This window comes from Monodelphis domestica, chromosome 5 (assembly GCF_027887165.1).
Source record: "Monodelphis domestica isolate mMonDom1 chromosome 5, mMonDom1.pri, whole genome shotgun sequence".
Taxonomy (NCBI): Eukaryota; Metazoa; Chordata; class Mammalia; order Didelphimorphia; family Didelphidae; genus Monodelphis; species Monodelphis domestica.
Window position 1 is genome coordinate 163,050,833 of NC_077231.1, and position 26,257 is coordinate 163,077,089.

Consider the following 26,257-nt stretch of genomic DNA (forward strand, 5'->3'; position numbering starts at 1 on the left):
ACTACTCGTTTCCTTAATTTGAATTAGGAGACCTGAAAATTTCAATCTCATGTCAAATACTTTCTGGTTGTGTGATCATGGGTAAATCATTTACTCCTCAGGGTGAATTTCCTTAGGGAAAATTAGAATTTAAATGATTTCACCCTTTCCATTTGGCTTCCCTTGATGCATAAGAAATTTTGTTATGTCTTGGCATATAGCAGAAAATAAAAAAAAAGGGGTCTCAGCTTTAATTAAAAAAGTCTAATACATAATGAATTCACAAGCTTTATTTCACTTCATAGAAAACACAAAAGAGTAACAGAAATGTACATTAACAACAAACATTTGCTTTTCTAATGAGTTCCACATCTCTTGGGGACCTATATAGTGTCCCAGATTGGCCTTGAAGTCCCCATTCCAACTTGGAGTTGATCCTCTTTCCCTGGGTCTGCACAATCCATATAATTCATAATGCCAATGAGGGGCAATGAGATGGCTACAAAGCTTTTACTAAAACCCAGGACCAGACGCTGTTTGTTCCTGGAATTTTCTAGGAATATCTCCTTTAGGCCCAGGAAGCTTGGTCCAAAAATGGCTTTGTTGCTCCAGCATTACTATTGATTTGTCTTTGGGTACTGTTGCTTTTGGCCCAGGCAGTCCTCTTAATCAGTTTACACAAATTTATACGTCTTAATGTGGCTGTAGAAACAGGTATTTAAGCTTTTGAGATACAAAATGTTTTTAAATGACATGTCAGTGTTAAGATACTTATAAGGGTAAATTAATTAAACAGACCCATTGGGTAGGTAGTTTATGGAGTGATTTAATGGGAGTAAGGGGGAGAACATACACACATACAATATTTATTACATTGGTTTGCTACAATTCTTAAAATCCTCACCATTCAAATAACCCATTTGAAAAAATGTTTTATCTCTAGAAAGGTTTTCTTAAGGGGCCAAACAAATCAAACCCCAACATAATTGACAACTATTATCATAACACTGATTGGTTTCATCAGGTATATACATGAGTTTTTATGGATAAAGAATAATGAGGAGGGGGAGTCTTACGGAGAGGGAAGATATAGGAGAGGAGGACTGCCATGCTTATTTCTGCACAGGACAGGGCTGGTTAGGAATTAGTTTCCCTTATATGAATATAGATTTCTGACTAAGAAATGAAACAAAACAAATATTCACCAATGTATGGGGTGATAGCTGAAATTACTTGAACAGAACATTACTGAATTAAAATATGTGTAGAGGTGATAAAAAGGCAAACTAATTCATATTAAACACAAATGTCTAAATACTAGAAAATATATTCAGAAAATGTTTTAATGGGTAGATGTAAGAAGGGCATGAAGCCACTGGATCTCTGACAGGGGATAGTGAACAAACACCACTAAGTATAGAAAATTAAAAGGGGATGAAATCACACCTCATGTCTCTCTCAGTTTTATCTAGCCACAACCATGTCTAAGGCCAGTCCTAACATTTCTTCTTATAACACGTTCATTCATTTGTGAGTTATAATGAATAAAACTCTAGAGCTGTTATGTTGTCTAAGTGGCTCTCTTACAAATGTTTACTTTAGGAGATTTTATAAAATGCATTTTGACAGCTTGTCTCCCACTGTCTTTGTCAACAGGAAAGGTTTTGCCCTACAAATAATTTACTTTATCAAACCTTAATCCAGTTTAAAACTGAACAGCTTTGGAAGAGAATTATAGGAGGAAGAAGGTGGCAATTAAAGGATAAGTGGGAATAAGATCATACTTAAAAATAAAGAAAAGCCTTCAGAAATAATCAAGGATCATCTGGAATATTGTATTTCACAAGCATTTTTAAAAATGCATTTAAACATTAACTCCCAAACTAAAAAGTCATAAAAGTATCCTTTTACACATTTTTATCTTTTTTTATGAACCTTGAGTTGACTCTTATATAAAAAAATATTTCAAAGAATATGTAGAAAAGTAAATAATATTGTGATTTGGAATTCAAATAATTTCAATAAAGTTATATATGTTGGTTGTCTCTCGAACCGAGGATGACGATTGTCTTTGTGCGTTTTTGTGCACAAAGACACCTGTGCATGAAGATTTAAGTGGAAAAGTCGATGCACAGAGACAGTCCCACTCTCTCGGCGTTGGAAGCCTGGGTCCATTGGCACGAAAAGTCGTTACACCTGGAGACTTCCTCAGCTGCATTGGATGGCCATGTTCTCTTTTGTGCTCCAACATGCCCTGAGCACTCCACAGTGCCTTGCTGCATCGCCATCTCAGCCATTGAACCTTCTTGTTGGTTTTTTCTGCCTGTTCCGCCGAAGCAGTCTTCACATGCTGGGTGAGCAAAGCCCTGGTTCACCAGGGGTCGATGACCCGATGGCTACCCTCACAAGGTTTAGCCAGCCTGTCGAAGCCGTTGCCCAGAGTGTGGCTGCTGCCGCATGCTAGCAGCTACTGGGAGCCATAAGTGAGAGCTGGGTGTCAGGTCAGAGGCTGGAGAGCTGCCCTAGGAGGGCACGACAAGCCCTGCATACCAGAGATATTACCCCTCCCTGAGCACCCCATACACATATATATATACATATATATATATCTTTAATTATAATATTACCAATTTACATAGTATTTTAGTAAATAATATGAAAGTATGTATGTAGATATTTAATTTAGAATTGGAATTTTCCTTTGATTTCTTTTAACTCAACCTTTTACATTTTTTATCCTTTCAAAATGACAAAAATATTCTCCAAAAACTCAATGTCAATATTGTAGGGCACAGTTTTTTTTCCTCTCTGTAAAAATATATGACTATAGTAATATAAATTTATATATCACCTTGCTATATAACATGCACTTACTAAGTACCTATAATATGTAAAATATTGTCCTAAGTACTTGGAAAACAAAGGGGGAAAAGCTCCTCCCTTTAAATAAATTATATTTTACTGGAAAGGTTGGGTTAATATAAAACTGGGAAACTGATAAGTATATACAAAATAATTCAAAGAGAAAGAAAGCTCTAACTATGGGCATTATGAAAGGCTTTCTATAGGCAATGAAACCCTAGTTGGGGAGATGGTTACAAAAAGAAGCATTTATTAAGCACCTATTATATACAAGCTACATATCTATCTGTGCATCCATCCATCTATCTCTCTATCTAGAGATATGTATTTATATCTTTTTATATAAACATAAGAACACTTTTTCCTTGAAAAAGGCCATGCTATTCCTTTTAAAGTGAAGGGAAGGAGAATATTAAATGTATAATTAATCTCAAGCATTTTCACAGTTATTTCTTTCACCAAAGGATGACATTCAAAATATCAATATTAAGTGAAGTTACTAATTGAATAAAAAGTTATTTAATTTTTTCAAGAATTAGATGTTATATGTTATGTAACGGTGAAGTGTTATTTAGCAAATACATGAGCTATCATACCTTAACTTCATGTAGAGCTTTAGTATAAACATGCAAAGGCACATAAAACATAAGAATTACAAAGAAGAGCTACAGCAAATGATGCAGTCAATGAAATCTATGATCAAAAAGAAGACCCTTTAGTTATTTGTGGAAAATGAATGATAACCAACGGCAAGCCCATGAGGGTCTCACAGGTATCCTTACATTTTCTAGAGAAAACAAGGAAGGTCTCCTATATTTTGGGTAGACCTCCTATTGTGAATTTATGGGAAGAAATGTACAAGAGTTACACAGGATGAATAGGTATGGATAGGTTTCCATCTCCACTGTTGGAGGAAACATCCATGTTAATGATATCACAGATCATTTGAGTATTTCCTCACAAACTGGTGAGGTAGCTAGTTCAAGTATTATTCCCATTTTACAAAAGAAACCTGAGATTTAGAGAGGTTTTTTTAACTGGCCCTGGCTAGTAAGAATCACATTTGGTCTGAGTTCAGTCCACTATACCTTCTTTAAGTTCAATTTGTCAATTAACTTCCTAATATGTACAAATCACCAGTGTCTACTATTTCTCCTTCTGAATCTTGGACATAGGATAATAAATGTAGACCTGGAAGGGACTTAAGAGGCCAATGAGTCCAAATGCTTCATTTTACAGATGAAGAAACTGGGGACCCAAAAGGTTAGGGACATGCCTAGAATCACTTGACAAATAAGTATATAAGGCAGAATGGAATGCAAATCTTCCTGATTCCAAGTCAAACACTTAATCTCTTCCTCTACTCAACATTCTCTCCCACTATACCAAAAATATATGAATATTTAACAACAAAGTCTTCTTTCTGAAAATAGAAAGATGTTCCAGTACATGAATTCCAAAGACAAAGTTTGCCTTCTACCTCCATATTTTGTTTTTTTTTCTTTTTCCCCTCCCCAAAATGCAGCCACCTTGACTTCAGGTACTTATATCCTGTCAGGGTCCTGAATGTATAAATACATGAAGTGTGAATGTGTTTGTGTGTGTACAAGACCTTCTTTTTAATGGAAATGGTTCATGCTAGTTCTTTCCACTTTATTGTCATTTAAATATGTCCCATTACCTTCAGATTTTCTAATTGTTAAATAATTCAAAATGAGGAGAATTTTGCAAAGAAGTTACATTATAATAGGTATTTCTGGAGAAGAATATCATAATCCAAAGAAATGACCCCTGTTTCACAGATATAACATCAGATACTTTTGCTTGTTTTTTAATAGAGGACTTTTAGCAGCATCCCTTAATATCCTGAATACCTTCAGTAAGCAGAATCATTTTGGTTGATTGAAGAGTAACCACTGATTAATAATCCAATCCTTAATTCTTCTTGTCTTCAGAATTATGTTTGAATCTGATTTTCTCCACAACATTTCCAGATTTGGTATATCTGCTATCCTCTGGTTTTCCTCATAGAATCACTGAATTTTAGATCTGAAATAATCTAGGTTCAGCTTCATTATTTTACATATGATGAAATTGAGGCTCAGGGATTTGACAATAACATGATGAAGGTCATATAACTTATTAGTGGGAAAGCCTGGACCTGAACTCATGTTTGTTTTCAGTTGGACCAGGAATATTTCCAATTATTGCCCACTGTCCATATATTTACAATATTTATCCCCAGTTATTATGTAAGTTTCTTGCAGGCTGGGGGTGGTGTGATTTTTGTCTTTGAGTATATAGCACATAGCACAATGCCTGACACATGGTGGATAGCTAATAAATGGTTTTCAAATGACCAGTTTTCTGTCAAAAGAATAAGGAGAATCTATGGTTTGTGCTGTTTTTCATTTGCATGTTTCTATGTATGAGTATATGTGAAACTACAGATGCTCACATGCACTTGTTACTAATGGTCACCAATCATGAAACACTTGGCAGATGGCTTATATCTGTGCTGATCCTTCAATCCTAATTCAGTGGCTTAAATGGGGGTCTTCTTCACCTGAAGCTCTTAACACATCAGCAAGTATATGAGAAGCAAGCAAGGTAATGAACCATGGTCGTTTAGTCTTTGCATCTGAGGTCATTTAAGCTGTTTGCTTTAATAATCTTTATAGCTATTGGCACATATCCAATACATAGTGTACTTGTCTTCTTTATTACTTTGTAAGCTTCCTTAACTTCATTTGCTGATGCCCAGAGTGCTTATTACAGTGGCCTTTGGACATGATGTGCTCAGTGATGGAATTCATTCACAGTGATCAAAAGTACAAGGAAGCAAATGGAAAGGCCATTAGGAATAGTCATTTGAGTGTTGTGTTGATTCTCATGTAGTCAAATAATGGTCAGAATGAAGCTTCAGATAATGGTCACTTCCATTACTCGGTGATCTGCTTTTATTTGCAGCCAGCTGAAAAAAGCAAACAAATAACATATTAAATCCTCATTAACAATTATCCAGAAAAACATCTCAGATATTTAGTCAGAGAGAAATTGATTATACTCAGGTCACACCACTAGGAAGTATCTGGATCCATATTTGAACCCAAGACCTCCTATCTCTAGGCCTGATTGCCCAAAGAAATACATACACACACACATATATAGGCATATATTTGTGTGCTTATCATATATATATATGTGTGTGATGAGCAGATAAGCACACAAATGTGGTAATGTGATGTAAAGAGTAACAGAACTGTAGTCAGATAAACATTGTTTGAATTCTGTGTCTATCTCTATCTGTGTAAAAGGGCAGAATATGTATCATCTTTTGTCTTCAGTTGCCTCATCTCTATAATGAGCAGGTTGGACTAAATTACCTCTAAAATTCCTTCCAATTTTACATCAATGACCCTATGATAAGAGAAAAACCCCAGTTTCCATTTAGATCTGAGATTTTACCAGAATATGTAACTATTGGTTAGAAAACTCTTGACCTAACAACTCTCTTTTTCTACTTATGCTCTTAGAATATTGACAGGGCATTGCCAAGTTAAATGACTTTTCTAAGATCACACAGGCAGTATATGTTAGAGATGGCATTTTGATTCAGTTCTTAATCAAAGGCAGATGACACGCTGACTTAATTTTTGATGTAAAACTTCCTTTTATCATCCTTAAAGTTTATTCCATATTAGCCTCCCCACCAAAAAAAAAATCCTAATACTATGTCTTTTTCTTCACTAACAATAACTGGTATTTAAATAGCAGTTTTAACTTTGCTAAACAGTTTACATCTCTTACCTCAGTTAAACTTCAGGACCCTGTAAAGTGAGATCTACAGCTATGATTACCATTTTATAGGTGAAGATACTGGGGCTCAAACAGATTTAAGTGACTAACCTATGGGCATACAATCAGTAGGAAGAGAAACACATTGTGTGTGTGTGTGTGTGTGTGTGTGTGTGTGTGTGTGTGTGTGTGTGTGTGTTTGACTGGGCTTCCCTCCTCTTGCTCTACAATAACATGTTCTTTTCAAGGTAATAATAGTAACAAGTAGAATTAATGTAGCACTTCAAGATTTTAAAAGTTGTTATCTCATTTTGTCCTCAAACCAACTCCAGGTATTATTATGATTTTCATTTTACTGACAAAGAAATTGTATCTGATAGAGGTTAAATGACTTGCTCTTAATCAAAGAAGTGATTGAGGAGGTAACTAATTGGCTGTGAAGATTAAAAACCAGGCCTAGAGATACGAGGTCTTGGGTTCAAATCTGGATCCAGATACTTCCTAGTGGTGTGACCCTGGACAAGTCACTTAACCACCATTTTCTAATCCTTACTGTTCTTCTGTCTTGGAACCAATATACAATTCTGATTCTAAGACAGATGGCAAGGGTTCAAAAAACTGATTGAATCAGGAACTGAACTTTGTTTTTTCTGACTCCAAAATTTAGCACTCTCTCCACCATACCACCTAGCTGAATCTCCTGATATGTACTTATGTTAAGCAACCTTTTCTGCCAAGCTTATGTTTGGACTAACCTTCCTAACAGATCTCTAGAATAGAGGACAAAAAAAAACTTTAAGAAGGTATCCCATTTGATCAATTCTCTATCATCCATAAAGTTTATTTTGAGAATTAAGGAAAAACAACAACAATACAACTCAGTATAAAATTTCAAAGAAGTAAACTATAAAACATTGACTATAAATTCTACTTCAAAATTTGGGGCAACTTGAGTCTCTAAGAGTTCTTATGATTAAGTTCTGATAACATTGCAATCTAATTGTATTACATGTGATCTTCAATTCTATTTATACAATCTTTGTCTGAAGTACTGTGTCCTAAATTGTGATCCCTATCTACTCCAGGCCCATTCAGTTTTGTGTCTTTTAGCCTCTTTCTGGTGACTTGTGTCTTTGACACCACTCTTTCCCATCTTCTTCAACACCTTGCTCCAGCAGTTATTCCTTCTTCTCTTCATTGTCTTACTGGGTTCTTCTCATCTGTCTATATTCTTAGATGTTTCCTAAGGTGTTCCCAAAATGAACAAAAACAAAAGAAAAAATCTTTCCTTTATACTTCTATTTCAATCAGGTACTACTACCCCATCCCTTTTTTCTATTCTCAGGAAAATTTCTGAAAAATAATTTTGAGCATATGATTCCTCTATTTATTCATACTTAACTCTCCAAATCTTGTAATCAAGGGCTTTGCCCACAACCAATTATTGAAATTATTCTCTCTCTCTCACACTCTCTCACACACACACTCACACACACACACACACACACACAAATGGCCTTTTTAAAATCACTTAACTTCTTCACCTAACCTGTTTTCAGTATGCTGATATCCCACTAATGAATGCTCTCTTTCCTTTGATTCATGAAGCAAGACACAATCTTGCTTTTCTTCTTCCTTCTTTTCTCCTTCACTTGTTCCTCATTTTATTCCTGACCACTAAGTGGCTTCCCAGTTTTTCACTTCCCTTTCTATACTTAATCCTACAAATACCATGTCTATGTTAATGACTCCCAAGTGTATATTTCCAGCCCTGCTCTCTCTTCTAAGATTTATACCTACATTTCCAGCTGCCAAAGGATATCTCTGCCTGAGTGTCCTACTGGCACCTCGAATTAAATGTTTTCCAAACTGAGCTCATTATCTTTTGACTGTTACTTTTACTCTTGGCTCTGTTCTCTAAAAGGTAAATAACCCAAACACAGAAATTATAATATAACTCATTTCTTGCACTACTCTGGCTTTCCTTTAACACTTGGGTAAAGTAATAAGGAGGTTGAAATAGAAAGAGGGAGAGAAACCACTGAGCAAAAGGAGTCACAGGTGAGAGGGCCAATAAATAGTGTAAGTTGTTTCACTCTATTTCCTTCATGAATTTTTCTCTAGTATAAGTGATATAGATATATTTCATAACACAGGGAACATGATATTATGTATTACATGATAGCACACATACAACCTATATCTTATTAACTGCTATCTTGAAGAGGAGGGGGTGGTCAGGAGAGAAAATCAATTATAAAGTGTCAAAAGTGATTATTAAAATTGTCTCTGCATGTAATCTGGAAAAATATTAAAATAAACAGATATTATCCTCTCTCTCCTCCCCCTGCCCCCGAAAAGGAATATAACTTGCTCCCCTAGGATTGGAGTAACTCCATGGAAAAGTAGAAGAAAGAAGGAAGATATCCTCTGATTGCTCCTTTATTAGGAAATAATTCAATTTGGCATCTTGGAAAGAGAAACAAAAAGTCTCCTAGAGTAAGGGTTCTCCCTGTCCTTATCTTTACTCTTTCTGTATCTCTCTTATTGTCTCTGTCCGGTCTCTGAACCTTGCCTGCATTTCTTGTGGTTTGTCCTTATGTTTTCCAAGGCATTTGAAGTATAAAGAAATTTTGAGTTTCTTACATGTGGGTTCTAAATTCTGGGCTGTGAATCAGGAATGCCTTAGAAAAAAGCAAATCTAGAAAATTTTCCAAACTAACCCTTTCCCAAGACTCTAGATGTCCTGCTTTGATAGTGAGAAATGAGGGACAAGTTAGTGAAGCACAGTAAAGGAGTGGTGTCCTATATATATATATTTAGAGGTTTATATATATATATATATATATATATATGTATATATACATATATATGAGATATTTTCTGACAATAATCATAGTTAACATTCTATGAAATGACCATTTATCCTTGTTCCTGATGTTCATAACCTCAGGGTTATATTTGGATCTTCTTCCTCATTGCTCATTTACAATCAGTCTTCATGACCAATAGATATCAACTTTGCAACAGTGCTCAAGTCTGTTCATTACCTTTATCCAAAAGAGGCACTTATTACCATCTCACTATGCTACTTACTGCTCTTGTCTTTTGACAAGTATTTGCTCTACTACTTCTTTCTTCCCTTCAATCCATCTTACAAAGTACTCTCAGAATAAAATTTCTTATGTATATTCCTCATCATATCATACCTTTCCTCAAAAGTCTTTAATAAATACTTCCCCAAGAAAATTCTAAGCCCCCTGCCTGCTGTTTAAGTATCTCATAATCTGTTACCAGCAGACTTTTCTAGCATTAGATCATATTAGTACTATCCCCTTCTATTCTTTGTTACCTGAATTTACATGAATATGACCTCTTAATCAGAATTAATCTAACACTTTGATTTCTGAATTTGTAGTCATTTATTTAAACACCAACTCAATTGCTAGATCTTCAAGGCTTTCCTGAGTATGCTGCTAGTAACAGTTTTTCTTGCTGGACTTTATAACTATTTAGAATATGTATAGTACAATTCATTGGATGATTGTTATATGTTTCTATCTTATCCCACCACTAAAATATAACCTGCAGGAGAAGAGAGAGTTTACCTGATATAAACACTGTATCTAGCCAAAGCAGTTTCACTGTACTCTACCATAATAAATACTTCATAAAATTTCTGAAATGAATTTAAAATGAATATTCCATTCATGCATCCATAACCTATTTAGATAATGCAAGGCTTTGTTAAAACATAGTTCCTGTCTTCAGGGCAATCTCAAAAGGCTTTTTTTCTTCCTACTTTTCCAAAATATAACTGATTGGATGTTTTTCTGTATAGTTGCAAATAGCGCTGAGGTTACTATTGTTTAAAAAACTCCATTTAAATTTTTGTGCTGTGTATTAAAGAAACAACTACACTCTCCCCAAATAAAATTTTCTACAATATTTCTTTTCTTCCATCCCTATCTAAGCTTTTCTTTCCTGTGACTCATTTCTAACCCTTCTCTGAGAGCGAGTTTCTCTCTTCCTTTTCATTCTTTAAAGGTGAGCTGCTGGGTAATCACAGCAGCACTTTAACAGGTTAAAAAAAGTTAATGTTTCTTAATAGGCATCAGACCTCTTTCAAGGCACCTTTCCTCCAATCTCCAAAGAAGTGGAAAGCAAAGGTAAAGGCAGCACACCTTGCCAGGGAGTAGCCTCCCGTGGCCCACTTCCTGACTCTTAAGAGTTCTCTTCCCTCAATCAATTTACTCTGGTCCACTTCAGCAATCAAAAGAGGGCAAAAGGGCCTGGGGGCGGAGCTGGCTAGCCTGGACTCCAGGCTGCTTTAATCCTCTCCCAGCAGCTACAGTAACTATCCCTGAGATCTCTAACTTTTTCTCACTCCCAGAAAGAATTCTAAACGGTTTCTGAATCTAGGGACATGTTAGGTAGATAGGTAACTCCTCTAAATAGTGAATTGGCAGTCTCTCCACCTGTCTCTAAAAACCTCTGACGCCCCCACCCCACCCCCGCCTGCCTCTCCTCTGGCCTTCCCATCATCAACCGCTTCCACCCCCCCAACTCCCCTCCACCCCCCGCTCGCAGCACCTCCCTCCCTACTAAGTCCGGACGCATTCTCCCTGCAGAAATCTCACGCCAGAGGACTTGCCCTGCCCAGGCTGCAGATGCTCTTGGATGCTCTCTCCCGACTTCTTCAACTGGAGCCTGGAGTAGAACGACGAGGCCAAGCTATAAGAACTGCGGAGCCCGCAGAAGGGGCTGAAGACGCCCCGGCCAGAGGCTGTCAGGGCCCCTCTCTTCCTCCAGTTCTTCCTGTCCATTCTCCCCTCCCCTCGGCCAGCCGCTCTTCTTTTCTCCCTTTGCCTCTGCTTGCTCCCCGCCTTCTCCGGTAGGCTGCCAGGCGGACCCAGCCTGCCTTTCTCCAAGCCTTCACTACCGGGTCAAGCTGGGGAGGGGAGGGAGCTCAAGCAACAGCCCAGAACCCCTCCCCTGCTCCCCATCCAACAGACGCTCCTTCCCCTCCTCCTCCTCCTCCTCCTCCGCCTCCTCCTCCTCCATCCTACCTCCCTTCTTCTCTGCTGCCAGTTACAGTACAACTAGTACACACACAGCAGCTGCCATGGATATCAGCTAACCACACACACACACACACACACACACACACACACACACACACACACACACACACACACAGAGCTAGTGACCCCTAATATCTCAACCCTCCCCCCTCTCCCTTTCCCCACCCCCACTCTCCCCCTCCTTCCCTCATCAGCGCAGCTTCTGCTCGGGCTGCTGCTGCCACCACCGCTGCTCTCCTCTCCGCCGGGGCCACAGCCTTGAGTGTCATTCAAGCGGCCGCCAAACACCACCCCAAGCTCTCTTACCCCAACCTTAGCTTGTCTTCCCCTCCGCTTCCCACTTCCCATTCCATACTTCCCCCCAAAAGGGGGGGGGGGCAAGCAAGGAGTGGGGCTGAGAGAAAGGAAAGCGAAGTCTTCCCTTTTTTACCCTAGCTACTCCTAGACCTCTCACCTCCTGGACAATCCAAGAAATCGGAGCAGAGCAGGGCAGACGACCCCACTGCCATGTCTAAAAGCTTGAAAAAGAAAAGCCACTGGACTAGCAAAGTCCATGAGAGTGTCATTGGCAGGAACCAGGAGGGCCAGCTGGGCTTTGAACTGAAAGGGGGAGCTGAGAATGGACAGTTCCCCTACCTGGGGGAGGTGAAACCCGGCAAGGTGGCCTATGAGAGTGGCAGCAAGTTGGTACCCGAGGAGCTGCTGCTGGAGGTAAATGAGACTCCAGTGGCTGGACTCACCATCAGGGATGTGCTAGCTGTGATCAAGCACTGCAAGGATCCCATCCGACTCAAGTGTGTCAAGCAAGGTAGGCTCGGCTTCCTTATTTGTTTGGCGAGCGGTGATTCTCGGTCCCCGGGGCAGGGAGGGGTGAGGGGCGTGCGTATGTGCAAAAGGGGGTGTGTTGTGTGATGGTGGGGTGAGGAGAAACAGTGTCCTGCCAAAGCAGCGAAGGTTGGAAAGTGCCCGATTTGGGGCAGTTTAAGGACGGGGTAGACTAGGATACCGACGAAGATGTTGCAGGGTATGCAACTTTACTTGTTTGGATTTTTTTTTTCAACCAGTAGAATGAACTTGATCTTGAAGGTGAGGAGCAAATTGGATGTGCGTCAGTGGCATCCCTCGCCGAGAATCTAAGAACTGGGGAAGGGAGAGTGGAAGGAAGAACTTAGGGAACAGAGGCACCGCCAGCGGGGCAGAGAGGAATAAGCAAGCACTTCATGCAGAGCAGAGATAGATGTGCTGGCTGGGGAAATGGGGACAGTCTAGTGAGCTGGACTGAAGACACCGAAGTCGGGTGCTGGTTAGGAAGGAAAAAGACAGATGACTTTGGGCTCTTTGACAGTCTCTCAGGAACTTTTTTTCTGTGCCCCCTCCCCCTCTTCAGTCCTGTCATGTGGGTAGAGAGCGTCATGTGCAGCACTAAATAACCCAGGGTAGCATTTAGACAACCTTGGATACTGGGAATGATAGTAGGCATATCCGTTGGTGCAGGAGAGAGTTGGTACTAATGCTGGAGGAATCTAAAAAAATGGATTGCATTTGGTGTTTTTTTTCCTCATTGAATGGAAGTGCCATGGAGGAGTCTTCTCTGTGGGCTCGGCTTTTCCCTGGCAGGGGTTACTGGTGGGCGTGTTTCTAGGGAGGAGTGGATGGAAATGCTAGCTGGTTACCTCCCAGTCTCCTTCAACTTTCAGCTCCAGGGAAGCATATCCCTAGGGCTTGCCACTGATGTGGACTTGGGAGGAATGGAGTGGTAGGGAGGAGGAGGTGTGCTGGCTGAATTCTTGCAATCTTACTGGCTGTTTCTGTTTGAAGAAAAATGAGATTCCCCAAGGAGGAAGGAATGAGATAAAAGTTTGGCAGAGGGAATAACTTTAAGTAGAATCACATAGAGACTATTCTTTCCACATGTGTATGTATGCCTATTCATAGCCTCATTATGCACATTTCTTTGGAGAGGGGGAGTAGTGTATGTATATAAACATATCTGATTTTGAGAGATATTTTGGGGGTTATATTATAGTCTCACAATGCAAATGGATTAAGGATTCCCTTTTTGTCTGCTAGTTCAACCACAAGCACCATCCACTACCATCATTAAGCTTTTTTTTTTGTTCTGAAAAGGACCAGGTATATAAATAAATAAGTAAAAAAAAAGTAACAAATGCCTTAAAAGGGAAAACTTAAGTCAGAAAAAGGAAGGAGTAGGAAAGGATTCAATTAGTGTGCTGGAGTGGAAAGAAAACAGACTCAAATCAGAAGACCTATGTTCATACCCCACCTCATGTTTAATACCTATGTGACCTTGGCAAGTCATTTAAACTCTAAACTTCCATTTCCTGAACTGCAAAATAAGTTCAGGAGACTAGAACTCAGAAAACTTCAAACTTTAGTTCTCAGCTTCAAAATAAAAAATTTTCAAAAATAGAAAAAATATCCACAAAATTAATAACATTTTTGAGAATTGAGTCTATTAGAACTGTATGTAAATTGTTTTTGTTCAGGAAAATCCAACTCTTTGTGTCTCTTATTCGAGCTTCCTTGGGAAAGATATTGGAGTGGTTTGCCATTTCCTTCTCCAGGTTATTTTACAGATGAATAAACTGAGGCAAGCAAAGTTAATCAATTTACCTAGGGTTACATTGCACTAAGTGTCTGAGGCCAGAGTAGAACTCATGAAGATAAGTCTTCCTGATACAAATACAGTGTCTTAGACTTTCCAAAATTACATATCCAAGGTTTAGGCATAAGAATTTTTTTTTTCTTTCCTGGGTCTGTGTTCTCCACAAATCCATCAAGAATAACTTCATTGAGTTTTCAGGTCCTCCATCATTTTTAATATGAAGATTTATTGCTGTCATTTTTTTATTGCTAAACAAATACGTGTTTGCCTGTCTCTCTGTGTGTATATATACATATATATGTTTTATATATATATATATATATATATATATATGTAAAACACATATTTATTTACAGGAAATTTTGTTGAACAAACATTGTGTTGAACATTACTGTTAACTAGCATTACAGGTAGTGATTATTAATTGCAAGATGACAAATTTGAGGTACTTGAATATTTTGCTGGGGCTTTGAGTCATCTGGCATACAATTATATTTCAACTTGGTGAGTTAATGTTATGTATCATTATGATATTATTATTATGATTCTTTGAAATTTCCCAAAAATTCATAGGGTTTAACCAAAATTCTACAGGCTACAAAAATATCTACCTTTATCAGAAAAGATTATGGGTCTTCATTATTCCTGGCACTTCACCATCCTGGTCCTCAGTTTCCTCATGTAGAAAGTGAAGGATTTGGATTAGATGACTTCTGAGGTTTATTATAGCCCTAAACCTATGATATCTTGCAGTCATATATCATTCTTTGATTTAAAAAAAAAACTCCCTTGGCCCAGAAACAATGGGCCAGTTGATAATAACATGCATGCCTTCTCTTTGTAGTGTAAAACTCATAAATGGCAACTGAAGTTTGAAATATGCTTACTTTCAAATGATTGTAATTGATTTCTTTAAAAGTTTCCATTGATTTTTAGTGAATTGTAGAGTCACTACTTTAGTACATTGAATGAGGCCAATTTTGAATGAAGTAGGAAGAGTTTACATAATCAATAAAGGAGATTATTAGTTTTAGCCGGAATCTCTGATTCAATTAGTCCAGGACACTCCAAGTAAGGAAATTCCCTGGAATTATGTAAGGAAATTGTTTAATTTGTATTCTGAAAGAGTAGCTTGGAATAGCAGTTAGAAGATATAAATGGCTTCCCCAAAATTGTATGGACAGACTATATTAGAGGTAGAATTTGAACACGGATCTTCATGATGGTAGGGTGACTTGCTATATAGTATAATATGATATTTCTCATACATTAATAAATATATTGAAAAAACATTTTAGCTTAAATTCCTTGAAAACAAAGATGCATTTTCACTCATTTTTTTCTAGTTTTGCATTGGTTATCCTTGAATGTATTGCCATTGAGAGTCGTTTTGCAATATGAGTTAAAAGCTTATATTGTTTCTTAAAACAATATTTAGCCAATTTCATGGAAATCCCCTTTTAACATAAGTTGGCTTATTTCCAATTCAGATATTGAATACAAATGTGGGAAATATCACTTTCCTGTATCCAATTTGGTAAATTATTCCTTTTGTGCTTTTAAAAGAATTAGTTTTCATTGCCCAAATGATTTGTTCTTAAATAAGAGTTGTTTTCATTCATTTCATTAAGGAATTATATACTTAGAAAAATTCCTCAAATAAGATTCAATAATACACACACACACACACACACACACACACACACACACTATAGTTCATAGCAACACAGTAAAAGGTGATATTTCTGTCCTACATTTCTTGGACTATGACTACAAACTCAGTCCCCTCTTGTGACACTAATAGCCATATACCATAGTTTTCTATTCAAGTACTTTCAAGTGGAAAATAAGAGAAAAGAAAAAAAAAGTTCTCTATGTAAAACAAGATAAGAATCCTCTCCAATTCCCCTTAAATTCCATAGAATGTAAATACTTTACCCCTTGGAGATTGCAATAAATAAGATGAAATAGCATTACTAAGTGTCTAATTTAGTTCTTTACATGAGTTGTTTACATATTCTTCTTTTTGGTAATACAAGACACATGCTTTCTCATAATAAAGATGAACTTTTTCTTCACAGTATTTTGAGGTAGTGGATTAAAGGACACGGTATTTATCAAAATTAAACATTTTGGTAACTTGATACTGTCTTGGATTAGAAAATATCTTTACCATCCTGAAAAAAAAGTAATGAGGATATTACTTTCATTTTGGTATAATTTATTAATGATATTTGTATAAAATTTTACAGTACACAATTACACCATACTCTTGAAAAGACTAATCAACTGTTTGCTTTTGAAAAAATGAGGGAGATTTGTCTTGGAATGAAATCACAGTTAGAAGCATGTAAGTACCAGTCACTACTCATAACATTTACAATGTGAGATCTTTCAGCACATGCATTTTAAGCACATCTTCCTTTCAGTGACTTGAAACTCAAACATGCAATTTCCTCAAGGAGCAAAAATGTACCACAGATCTCATCTTAGATTCTTTCTACTTTAAACAATGGTTTTCAAAAATTCATTTAAAAATAGCAGACTAAAAAGTCGATAATCCTTTTCCAATTATGTCAGTCATTAAGATATGGTAGCATTGTAAAGTTTTTTTAAATTTAGAAGACCTCTCAAATTTTCAGATAGAGTTGAAGGCTAATAATATTTCTAGTGTGGAGATGCAAAATGACTTACATATTTAAGATTAAAGTAAAATTTGAAGATAGAGTTAATGTTTTATCTTGAAGATGAATTAAATATTTTTAAGTGAAGAATCAATTCTGGTTAGAGGTAATATTCTTAAGTAGGGTGAAGTACTCAGTAGAAGCTTTAGATATGTCTCTGATAATGCTTAGTGTATTTTTTTAATAAGCATCTACTTTATACAAAATTAGTACTTTCACCACCTTTTTATTTCTATCATTAACTCCCTCCCTCATTTGCTAGTGATTTATTCATCACAAACTTTAAATAATCCTTTGGAACCATAAGATCAGGAGAAAAAGAGACAGAGATGGAGACAAAGACAGAGAGACAATGAGAGAGAGGCAGAGACAGACAGACACACAAAGATAGCAGAGATTGAAAGACAGACAGAGAAGAGAATACTATGAGACAGAGAAGTACAAAGACAAACAAAGAGCAAGAGAAATGTTGACACAGAAAAAAGACAGAAAAATAGAGAAAGAAAAAGAAGATGGAGAGACAAAGAGAGGAGAGAGGGAGAAAAAGGAGGAAAAAAAGAAGGAAAACAGTAGCTCTGAATTTAAATTCTATTTATTATTAGCTGTGTAACCATGGAGAAGTCACTTAACATCAGTGAAATTCCAGTTCTTCATATATAAAATGGGATTAATAATACCTGTACTGCCTACCTAGTATTATATATGTAAATCACTGCCAATTATAAATTACTAAAGGAGTATCTTTAGCATCATCATCATATTTGGTTTGACTGTGAATTATTTTAATTTAAGAGTGAACCAATGTGTTAGTTTAGTCATAGATGTTCATAGGATCTCAAAGCTTAATGGGACCTTTGTAACAATTTTTTAAACAATAATAACCCAGCAAGAGCAAGAAATGTGTCTAAAGTGGCCCAGAAGTTAGTGGCATAATTGAAATTTGACCCTTATTCAAAGCCTAAGCCTCTTTGCATTACATGAGGGTGCTTTGTAGTTAGAGGAACAGCTTCCAATAAAGAAGAATGTTTGGAAAAATAATTTACATGCATTTATTGACAAACATCAAATAAAAATGTATAATGGAAGAGACAAACCAGAAACTAATTCAGGAATATCCAGAAAGCTAAACAGAGAGATTACATTTGTGAGACAGAAGTGAGCCCAAAGAAAATAGTATTTTATTTTAACTTCTTTTTAGTTACAAGAAAGCTTTTCCTTCTGAGAGCTTCCCTACTGATATGAAGTGGAGGCTATCTTGGCAACTTAGGTTTTCATTTAATGTGAAAATGCTTTTATCCATTTTATCAAATGAATGCCATATCTTCCTAAATTTTTAGGACTAGAGAATTCATTCACATCTCTATCAGTAACTCAAAGAATTCAATCTCTTGGTCTCATTCTGACATAAACAAATACTATAGTATCTCAACCTCAGGTGCCCAATTGTATGTATTTTAAATCCTCAGAAAACTTTAGAACTACATTTAGGTGGGTTAACTTGAAAATAAATCAAATAGCATAATAAATAGATTCTCAGATGTCTAAGGAATTAGGACACCTTCTTGGTATTTGATTGATATCCTTATGTTTCTATCCTTTCACTTCCAGAAACACTGGGTGACATTTTCAAATTGAAAACAATCTGAAATAATTTTTAAAAATTTTTTCTTAAGAATATGAAAAAGTATAAATCAGATTGAAGATAGACTGCAGTATTATAGAACCAAAGAGGGAAGGCATAGGCATTGTGATTAATATGATTTTCCTCATTTTTGGAGAGTAGTAGGAATGTGATACAAGATACCAATGCGATACCAGAACTGTGATACCATTAATATAGATACCACCTTGTATGGAAATTGTCTCTACTTATGTAGATTTATGGTCAATTTATAATTTATAGCATTGAAAGTTTATTGAGACATACCAAGGTTAAGTTATTTATTCAGGATCAAACAGTCAATGAGCAGTTATTAAGAATCAATTGTGTGCGAGGAGGTCTGAAGAGGCAAAACTTAAACCCAGGTCCTCATGACTATCTAGCTGTCCTTCTAGATACAGATAAGTACTACCTCTCTTTTTAAACGTAGAATAAAATTACTGGCATGATTTTCATAAGAGATTTGACATAGATAAGTAGACAAAATAATAATTTATAATGTCAATATAATTTCTTTATAATTTCTATATTAAATATAATTTTATATTTTAATATTTTCTATATTATATTTCTGATAATTTCTATATTAAAAACATCCTCATTTTCATGTCTTTATTTTCACATAAATTAACCATTTCAATCAGTGAAAGAATATATTTTGTTGGAATTTATAATCTTTTCTTAAAATGTCTGTGTTTCATATTAAATTTTGTAATAATTTTTAACAGTCTTACTGAAATTCATTAAGTTGTAGGGTAAATTATCTCAAATAACTATTGTGGAATTATATGAAGTCAAAGAGACTATGCTGGCTTTCATGTCATTTTGTTGATTGTGAGCTCTATTTTTACATCTATAGCAAAAAGATTCATTAAAATAAAATATTTTCATAGTAATTATTGGATTTGTTGATTTATTGACTTATGTGGCTCATTTTATACTTTCATTCTAAACATTAATTTGATATATTAAAATACACTGTTCAAAGTACAGCACAGCATTTCTCCTGCATTTTCAAATACCAAGAGAAATGTGAGAAAGCCAAATCATTCAAAATATGAAATAAATTATGTTTGTTGGTAAAATTTTTCTTTGAATTTTTTATTCTGAACTTAGCAAACACTAAAGACATATGCAATTCCTCTTTAAAAGTAGATAAAAAGAGATTAAATGTGAAATAACAAACATCTATTACTTGTAATCTTATTTTAGTATATAATAAAACTAAATTATTTTAAATGCTGACTTGCATATTTTTGTTTCTTTCTGAATTTGATTCTGATCTCTGCTGTATTTTACAAAATTCTTTTATGGTTCTCAGTTCTTTCCTTTTTGTGGAGGAAGGGTAACCAAAACTATGACTAGTTCTACCTCTTCAATTCTTCTTCCAGTGGGGGTGGGGAGGGGAGGGTAAATGAAGTGGGGTGGGAACAATGTAAAGGGAATTCTGTTAAATAAGCACAGTCAAGTAAAACTAATCCACACATTTCCCATGTTCAAACGTATGTTTATATAACCTTATGAGACATTCTGCCTGATGACATATGGATTTTAAGCAATGATTTGTGAAAATGAAGTAGGAAGTCAATTTATAAATTTAAGTCCCTTATATAAATTTGGGAGAAGAAATCTATATCTTTTCTGTTTATTCTTTGAGTTCAGAGAGATTTTATTAGCAATTTGGTTCCCAAATTTTAAATTGTTTATATTACATTTTTGTTTATATTAAATTTTTGTTTATATTAAATTTTTATTTTAAATTGTTTATATTAAATTTTTGTTCAAAGTTACCAGAGACATTATTTGTATGATGCTTTATTTCATGTAGGAAACTAAAATGGTTTAAAAAAAACTGGAGAATCAACTCTTCATGAGCCCATTTGGGGTTTTCTTGCCAAAGATACTAGTTTGGTTTGTTATAACCTTCTAAATCCCATTTTACAGATGAATAAACTGAAGCAAATAGTTTAAAATGACTTTCCAGGAGTAACAAAGCTATTAAGTGTCTGAGTCCAGATATGAATTCACAAAGATAAGTCTACCTGACTTTGGACCTGTTACTATATCCACTATGCAATCAAGCTGCCACAATGGTTTTATTTTCTTTCCACTCTAGCTTACATGTAATACAATTTTAACAATCATTTTTTGAAATTTTACAGTCCATGTTCTCGCCATTCTTCTTACCTTTTCACCATCTCCAAGACAGCAGACAATATTATAAGGTTGTACATGTTATAATACAATAAATGTGTTTTCATATTCATATTGTGAAAGAAGACACATATGACTCACTCTAGAGAAAAATTCATGGAGGAAATGAAATGAGGAATGGTACACTTCAATTTGCATCTAGATTCTGTCAGTTCCCTCTGTGGTGGTAGATCGTCTTTTTCCTCATGAGTTCCTTGCAGTCCAGGATCCTTACATTGCTGATGATAGTTGTCATTCATAGTTGATCATCATAATTATTGCTATTACTGTCTACAGAATTCTCTTGGTTCTTCTTACTTCACTCTAATGAGTTTCTTATTAACCACTAAAATATCCATCAATCTTACATATGAGCGATATATAAATATATAGCATAAAATATGAAATGAAAATCATAAATACTTTTGGACACAGATATAAAGACATAGAAGAAAGAAGACATTCTTAGAGTTAGAGGACTTGTTTTCAAATCTTATCTCTGAAGCTTAAATGTCTGTGTGATCATGGTTAAGGCACATAACCTCTTTTACTAGGCCCATAACCTCTTTACTCATCTGTAAAGTGATTGGGTTAAACTAGAGTCCCTCTGAATTTCCTTCTACTTTGTAATCTTTGATCCTTGAAGCATCCTTAGACATCTTTATGTTTATCTATGATTTAAAGAAAATTAATTTTGAAAGATAATTTATTTTCCCAATTATATGTAATAACAATTTTCTACATATATTTTCTTAAGTTATATTATCCAAACTGTTTCTCTTCCTCTCTTCCCTCCCACTACTGACTATAGTAAGTAATTTGATCTGGGTTATAAATCAATGAACATGCAAGGTATATTTCCCTATTGTTCATTGTTGTGGAGATGATTTTTTAAAGATAATTCCCTATTCAACTACATGTCAGGCCTAGGGTAAGAGATGCCAGAGAAATTGGGATAAAGTATAATTGAAAGAAAATCGGTAGCAGCTAGGTAGCAAAGGCCTGGAGTCTGAAGGAACTGGATTCAAACCTGGCCTCAGACACTTTCTAGCTATGTGACTCTGGGCATGTCACTTAACCCCAATTTCTTAGCCCTTACCATTCTTTTACCTTAGAAATGAAGTATTGACTCTAAGATAGAAGGTAAGGAATTTAAAAAAGTGAAATTTGGATTTATAATCAGAAAAAATAGTTTCAAGTCCATGATCTGTCACTTTATAAACTACATGAATTTAAGTCAATTCTTTAATCTCTGTGAGCCTTTTTTTCATATATTATATATACAGACTGTTAAGGGTAAATTTTGGGTTGAGAATGAATATATTATTTAGTGGTCTCCAGGGATTTAAATTCTAAATCCCAATGAAATACTCAAGTCAGAGTTGAATTTTATGGTGTTTTGTTTACAATAGAAGGAAGAAATTAAGAAGAAGGAGAAAGAGGGAAAGGGTAAAGGTCTACTCCAGCCTGGCCTAGGCCAGGGGAAGTTCAGAGGCCTCTCAGCCAAGGGAGCTTCCCAGAAGATTAAATCTAGCCCTGCTTCCAGCTAGGAGGCCTCCTCAAAGATGAAGGGCCTCCTTGAAGTCTGGAACCTTTTGAAGGGTCAAGGGAAAGAGAAGTCAGCCTTAACACTCACCACACTGTTGCCTGAAGGAAGCAGTCTCAGGACTCATGTTTCAGAGCTCCTCCAAGTCAAGTTTTACCACCCAAGTCTGCAAAAGCTGCATAAAAAAAAAAATAAAACCCTCTCACAGGAAGAGACATGAAATATAAAGGCAAGGCAGTTCTTTACATAATTTCCTGTGTCTCACATGTACCAATGGTGACTTAAACTTGGCTTAGGACAACCCAGGGGATCAGTCAGTCTTCCCCGATTTGTCACTTGCTAACATACACAGGTCACAGACTATCCTCCCCCACATTTAATCCTTAAGTGGGGGTGTATACATTCCTGGTTGCTAGAATTCTAAAGACTAAGCAGGGTGGAATAAATCTAAAATTCACAATGCCATGCAATATACATATATATTTAAATATGAATTATATATGTATGTATATATGTCATATATGTGTGTGTATATGTATATAATTTTGTAATGTTCTGAAAAGGATTTGAGCTTCTGTCAGGAAAGACCTGAGTTTAGCTTTCATGTCTGACATTTACTATTTGACATTTCCTGTGAAAGTTATATAACATCTCAAAACCTGTATCTTCACTTAGCAAATGGGGATAATACTTGTAGTATTTAGCTCAAGTAGTTATTATGTGAATCATAGGTGATGATTGTGGAAGTGCTTGACAAACTATAAATTAATAAATAATGTCAATGATTTATATATCTTGGAACTTGTCCTAAAACTTGTCCAAATCTGATCTTTTGGTCTATTAATCCAAGTTTCATAGATAAAAAATGAATATTGTTCCTTTCATGTAGAATTCTGATCAGCCTACAGATGACCCTAAAGTGATTTTTTTAGTCTTTAAATGAATTTAGAAATTGACACTTTAGCTGGCTTTCCCTTAAAAGTAGTTTCTATGGTCTTTGGTATCTATTATTTCCTTGTTGAAATTCCTGTTTTCCTTCACCTTCCAACTCAATTATCACCTCTACATAAGATCACAGATTTAGACATAAAAGGTCCTCATAAGTCTTCTGGTCCAATGTCCACATTTTACACATGAGGAAACTAAGCACATGTGGTAGATTTTCTCGAGGTTGCACAAGAAGTAAGGAACACAACTGGGAAATAACCCTAGGTCCTGAGACTCTACAGCCAGGATCCAGCCAAAGAAGTCCTTCCTTCAAGGCCTCCTAGATAGCTTTATATAGAAGTTATCTCATTACCTCCTCTCACTTATAGCTTTTTGTTTGGATCTTTCCTTAATGGTTTTTAAATTCAGTTATATAATTCTACATTTGCATACATTTTATGTCCACTATTTGATTTTACAAATCATTATGGCATAGATTGTGCTGTTTTTAATCTTTGAATCCTTCAGTGCATTCAAATGTGCTGATCATTCTTTTAGTTTTGTTGTAATCTTCATGACCTCATAGGCTTGCATGGGGTTTTCTTGATAAAGATACTGGAGTGGTTTGCTCTTTCCTTCTTCCAAGTATTTCCCCAAGTTGATGAACTGAGACAAATAAGGGGTAAGTGATTTCCCTGGGTCACACAGTTATTAAGTATGTGATATTAGATTTGAATTCAGATCTTCCTGACTCTAGGCCAGGTAACCTATCCACTACACAATCTAGCATTGTATACAATGAGTTCTTAATAATTGCTTGTTGAGTTTCCTTGGAATTATTACCTTCTAAGCCCTTAAGGGGCATCCTAAAATAGTTTAGGATAGTATTCTCAAGGGATCAAGGCTAGCAAAACATTTTATATATTTTTCACAGGGTCACAGAACAGTTTTTGAAGTGGAAGTGATCTGAAAGGTACTCTAATATCTTCGTTCTTTAAATGAGAAAAATGAGATTAGGGGGCTGAAATGTCTTGCCTAACAAGTCATAGAGTTAGTAGTAAACAAAGCCTCTTTTTTTCCATATCTATTGCTTACCCCCTGTTTAAGGTCCTTTAATTCTCCTTGAGCCAATGTCATCCCAATATTGAGAGCCATTACTAGAGTAGAAAAATAGGAGCTTTACCTGAAGGTGATGAAACTAAGAGGGACTTAGCACATTTGCAATTCAACCATCAACAGTTTAGAAACAAATGAATTTAGCAATTGGTTTGTCAGAATAATTAATAGAGGAGGAAGTGAAATATATGTACTTCATACCCCTAGTAACCTAGTGAACTACCATCCCATTCTCTCCTTCCTTCTTCTCCCCCTAATCACACACATCTTCTGGATATTGGAATAATATTTTTATGAGGATATAAAGAAACATTTGTTAATCACAAATTACAAATGATGTGCACAGTTTTGAGGGAGAAGCTGTGTGGTATGTACCTAGAATGAATGCTGGAAAACTACTTCTTCCCAATTGAATACACGAAACAGGGGGAAATAAAATATCCATCCAAAGTGATTTTCTGTTTTATTATAATATTTTTTATTTTCCCAGGTTGTCAATATGATTACTTAATATTTATTTTCTCATATTTTGCAATCCATGTTCTTTCTCTCCCTTTACCCTTGCCACCCTCACAGGTGATATGGCATAGCTTGTAAATATATTATCATATATGGCATATTTCCATGTTCATCATATTTTGAAAGAATAAACATATTGCTTACATTAGAGAAGAAATTCATGGAGGAAATAAAGGATAATATTTTTTCAATTTGCATTCAGACACTATTCTTTTTGTGGCAATGAATATAATTTTTTTGTCAAGTCACTTGAAATTATCCTGGATCCTTGTATTGTTGATGATAATTGTCATTCACAGTTGATCATCATACATTGTTGTTGTTACTACATAAAATATTTTCCTGGTTCTGCTTACTTCACTTTGCATCTCATCATATAAGTCTTTTCTGTTTTTTTGTAATCATCTTGTTTGTCATTTCTTATGGCACAGTAGTATTCCATTAAGAGTATATTCCACACTTTTTTTCAGTAATTTCTCAATTTATGGGCCTTACACTAGTTTTTAGTTCTTTGCCAACACAGAAAGAGCTACTATAAATATTTTTGTAAAGGTAGACTTTCCCCCCTATATTTACTCTCTTTGTGGTAAAGACCAAGAAGTAGTATTGCTGGGTCAAAGGACTGCACAGTTTGATGGCTCTTTGGTTATATTTCCAGATTGCTCTCCAGAATTATTGTATCAGTTCATAGATCCACTAGCAGTGTATTAGTGTCCAGATTTTTATACATTCCCTCTTTATCCTTTTTCTTTTTTGTTCTGTTTGTCAATCTCTGATGGGTGTGAAGAGGTACTTCAGAGTTGTTTTAATTTGTATTTCTCTAATAATAATTAGGAAATTTTTTCATATGATTAAAGATAGTTTTTGTTTCTTCATATGATTGCCTGTTTATATCCTTTGACCATTTGTCAATGGAGAAAAGGTTTACAGTCTTATAAATTTGATTCTCTGTATTTTTGAGAAATGAAGCATTTGTCAGAGAGATTTGCTATAAAATTTTTCCCCAGTTTGTTGTTTGCCTTTTACTCTTTGTTGCATTGATTTTGTTTAAGCAAACTTTTAAAATTTAATGAATTCAAAATTGTATATTTTATATTTCATAATTCTCTTTATGCCTTGCTTTATTTAAAGCCTTTCCTTAACCAAAGGTCTGACAGGCAAACTATTTTGTGCTCCCTTAATTTGTTCATACTATCAACCTTTATTTCTAAATTACATATTCATTTTGAAGTTAATTTGGCATTAACTTCTAATGATGTTCTA

At 35.5% G+C, this 26,257-nt stretch overlaps 1 protein-coding gene and 1 long non-coding RNA gene across 19 annotated transcripts in view; one reads left to right on the forward strand and one right to left on the reverse strand.

Annotated features, from left to right (window-relative positions):
- Window positions 1-251: 251 nt before the first annotated feature.
- LOC103092610 (uncharacterized) lies at window positions 252-11,409 on the reverse strand. Its single transcript, XR_472896.3, has 2 exons — window positions 11,280-11,409; window positions 252-5,815 (listed from the first exon to the last, which is right to left on the reverse strand). It is a non-coding gene; the product is annotated as an uncharacterized LOC103092610 (long non-coding RNA).
- A 470-nt stretch (window positions 11,410-11,879) lies between these two features.
- Window positions 11,880-26,257, forward strand: part of MAGI2 (membrane associated guanylate kinase, WW and PDZ domain containing 2) — a 1,718,964-nt gene continuing 1,704,586 nt past the window's right edge. For all 18 annotated transcript variants that reach the window (XM_007504040.3, XM_007504032.3, XM_056800855.1 and 15 more), the window contains exon 1: window positions 11,880-12,531. In XM_007504040.3, coding sequence (XP_007504102.1) covers window positions 12,231-12,531 — 301 coding nt within the window. In that variant the 5' untranslated portion in view covers window positions 11,880-12,230. The remainder of the gene's footprint in view (window positions 12,532-26,257) is intronic.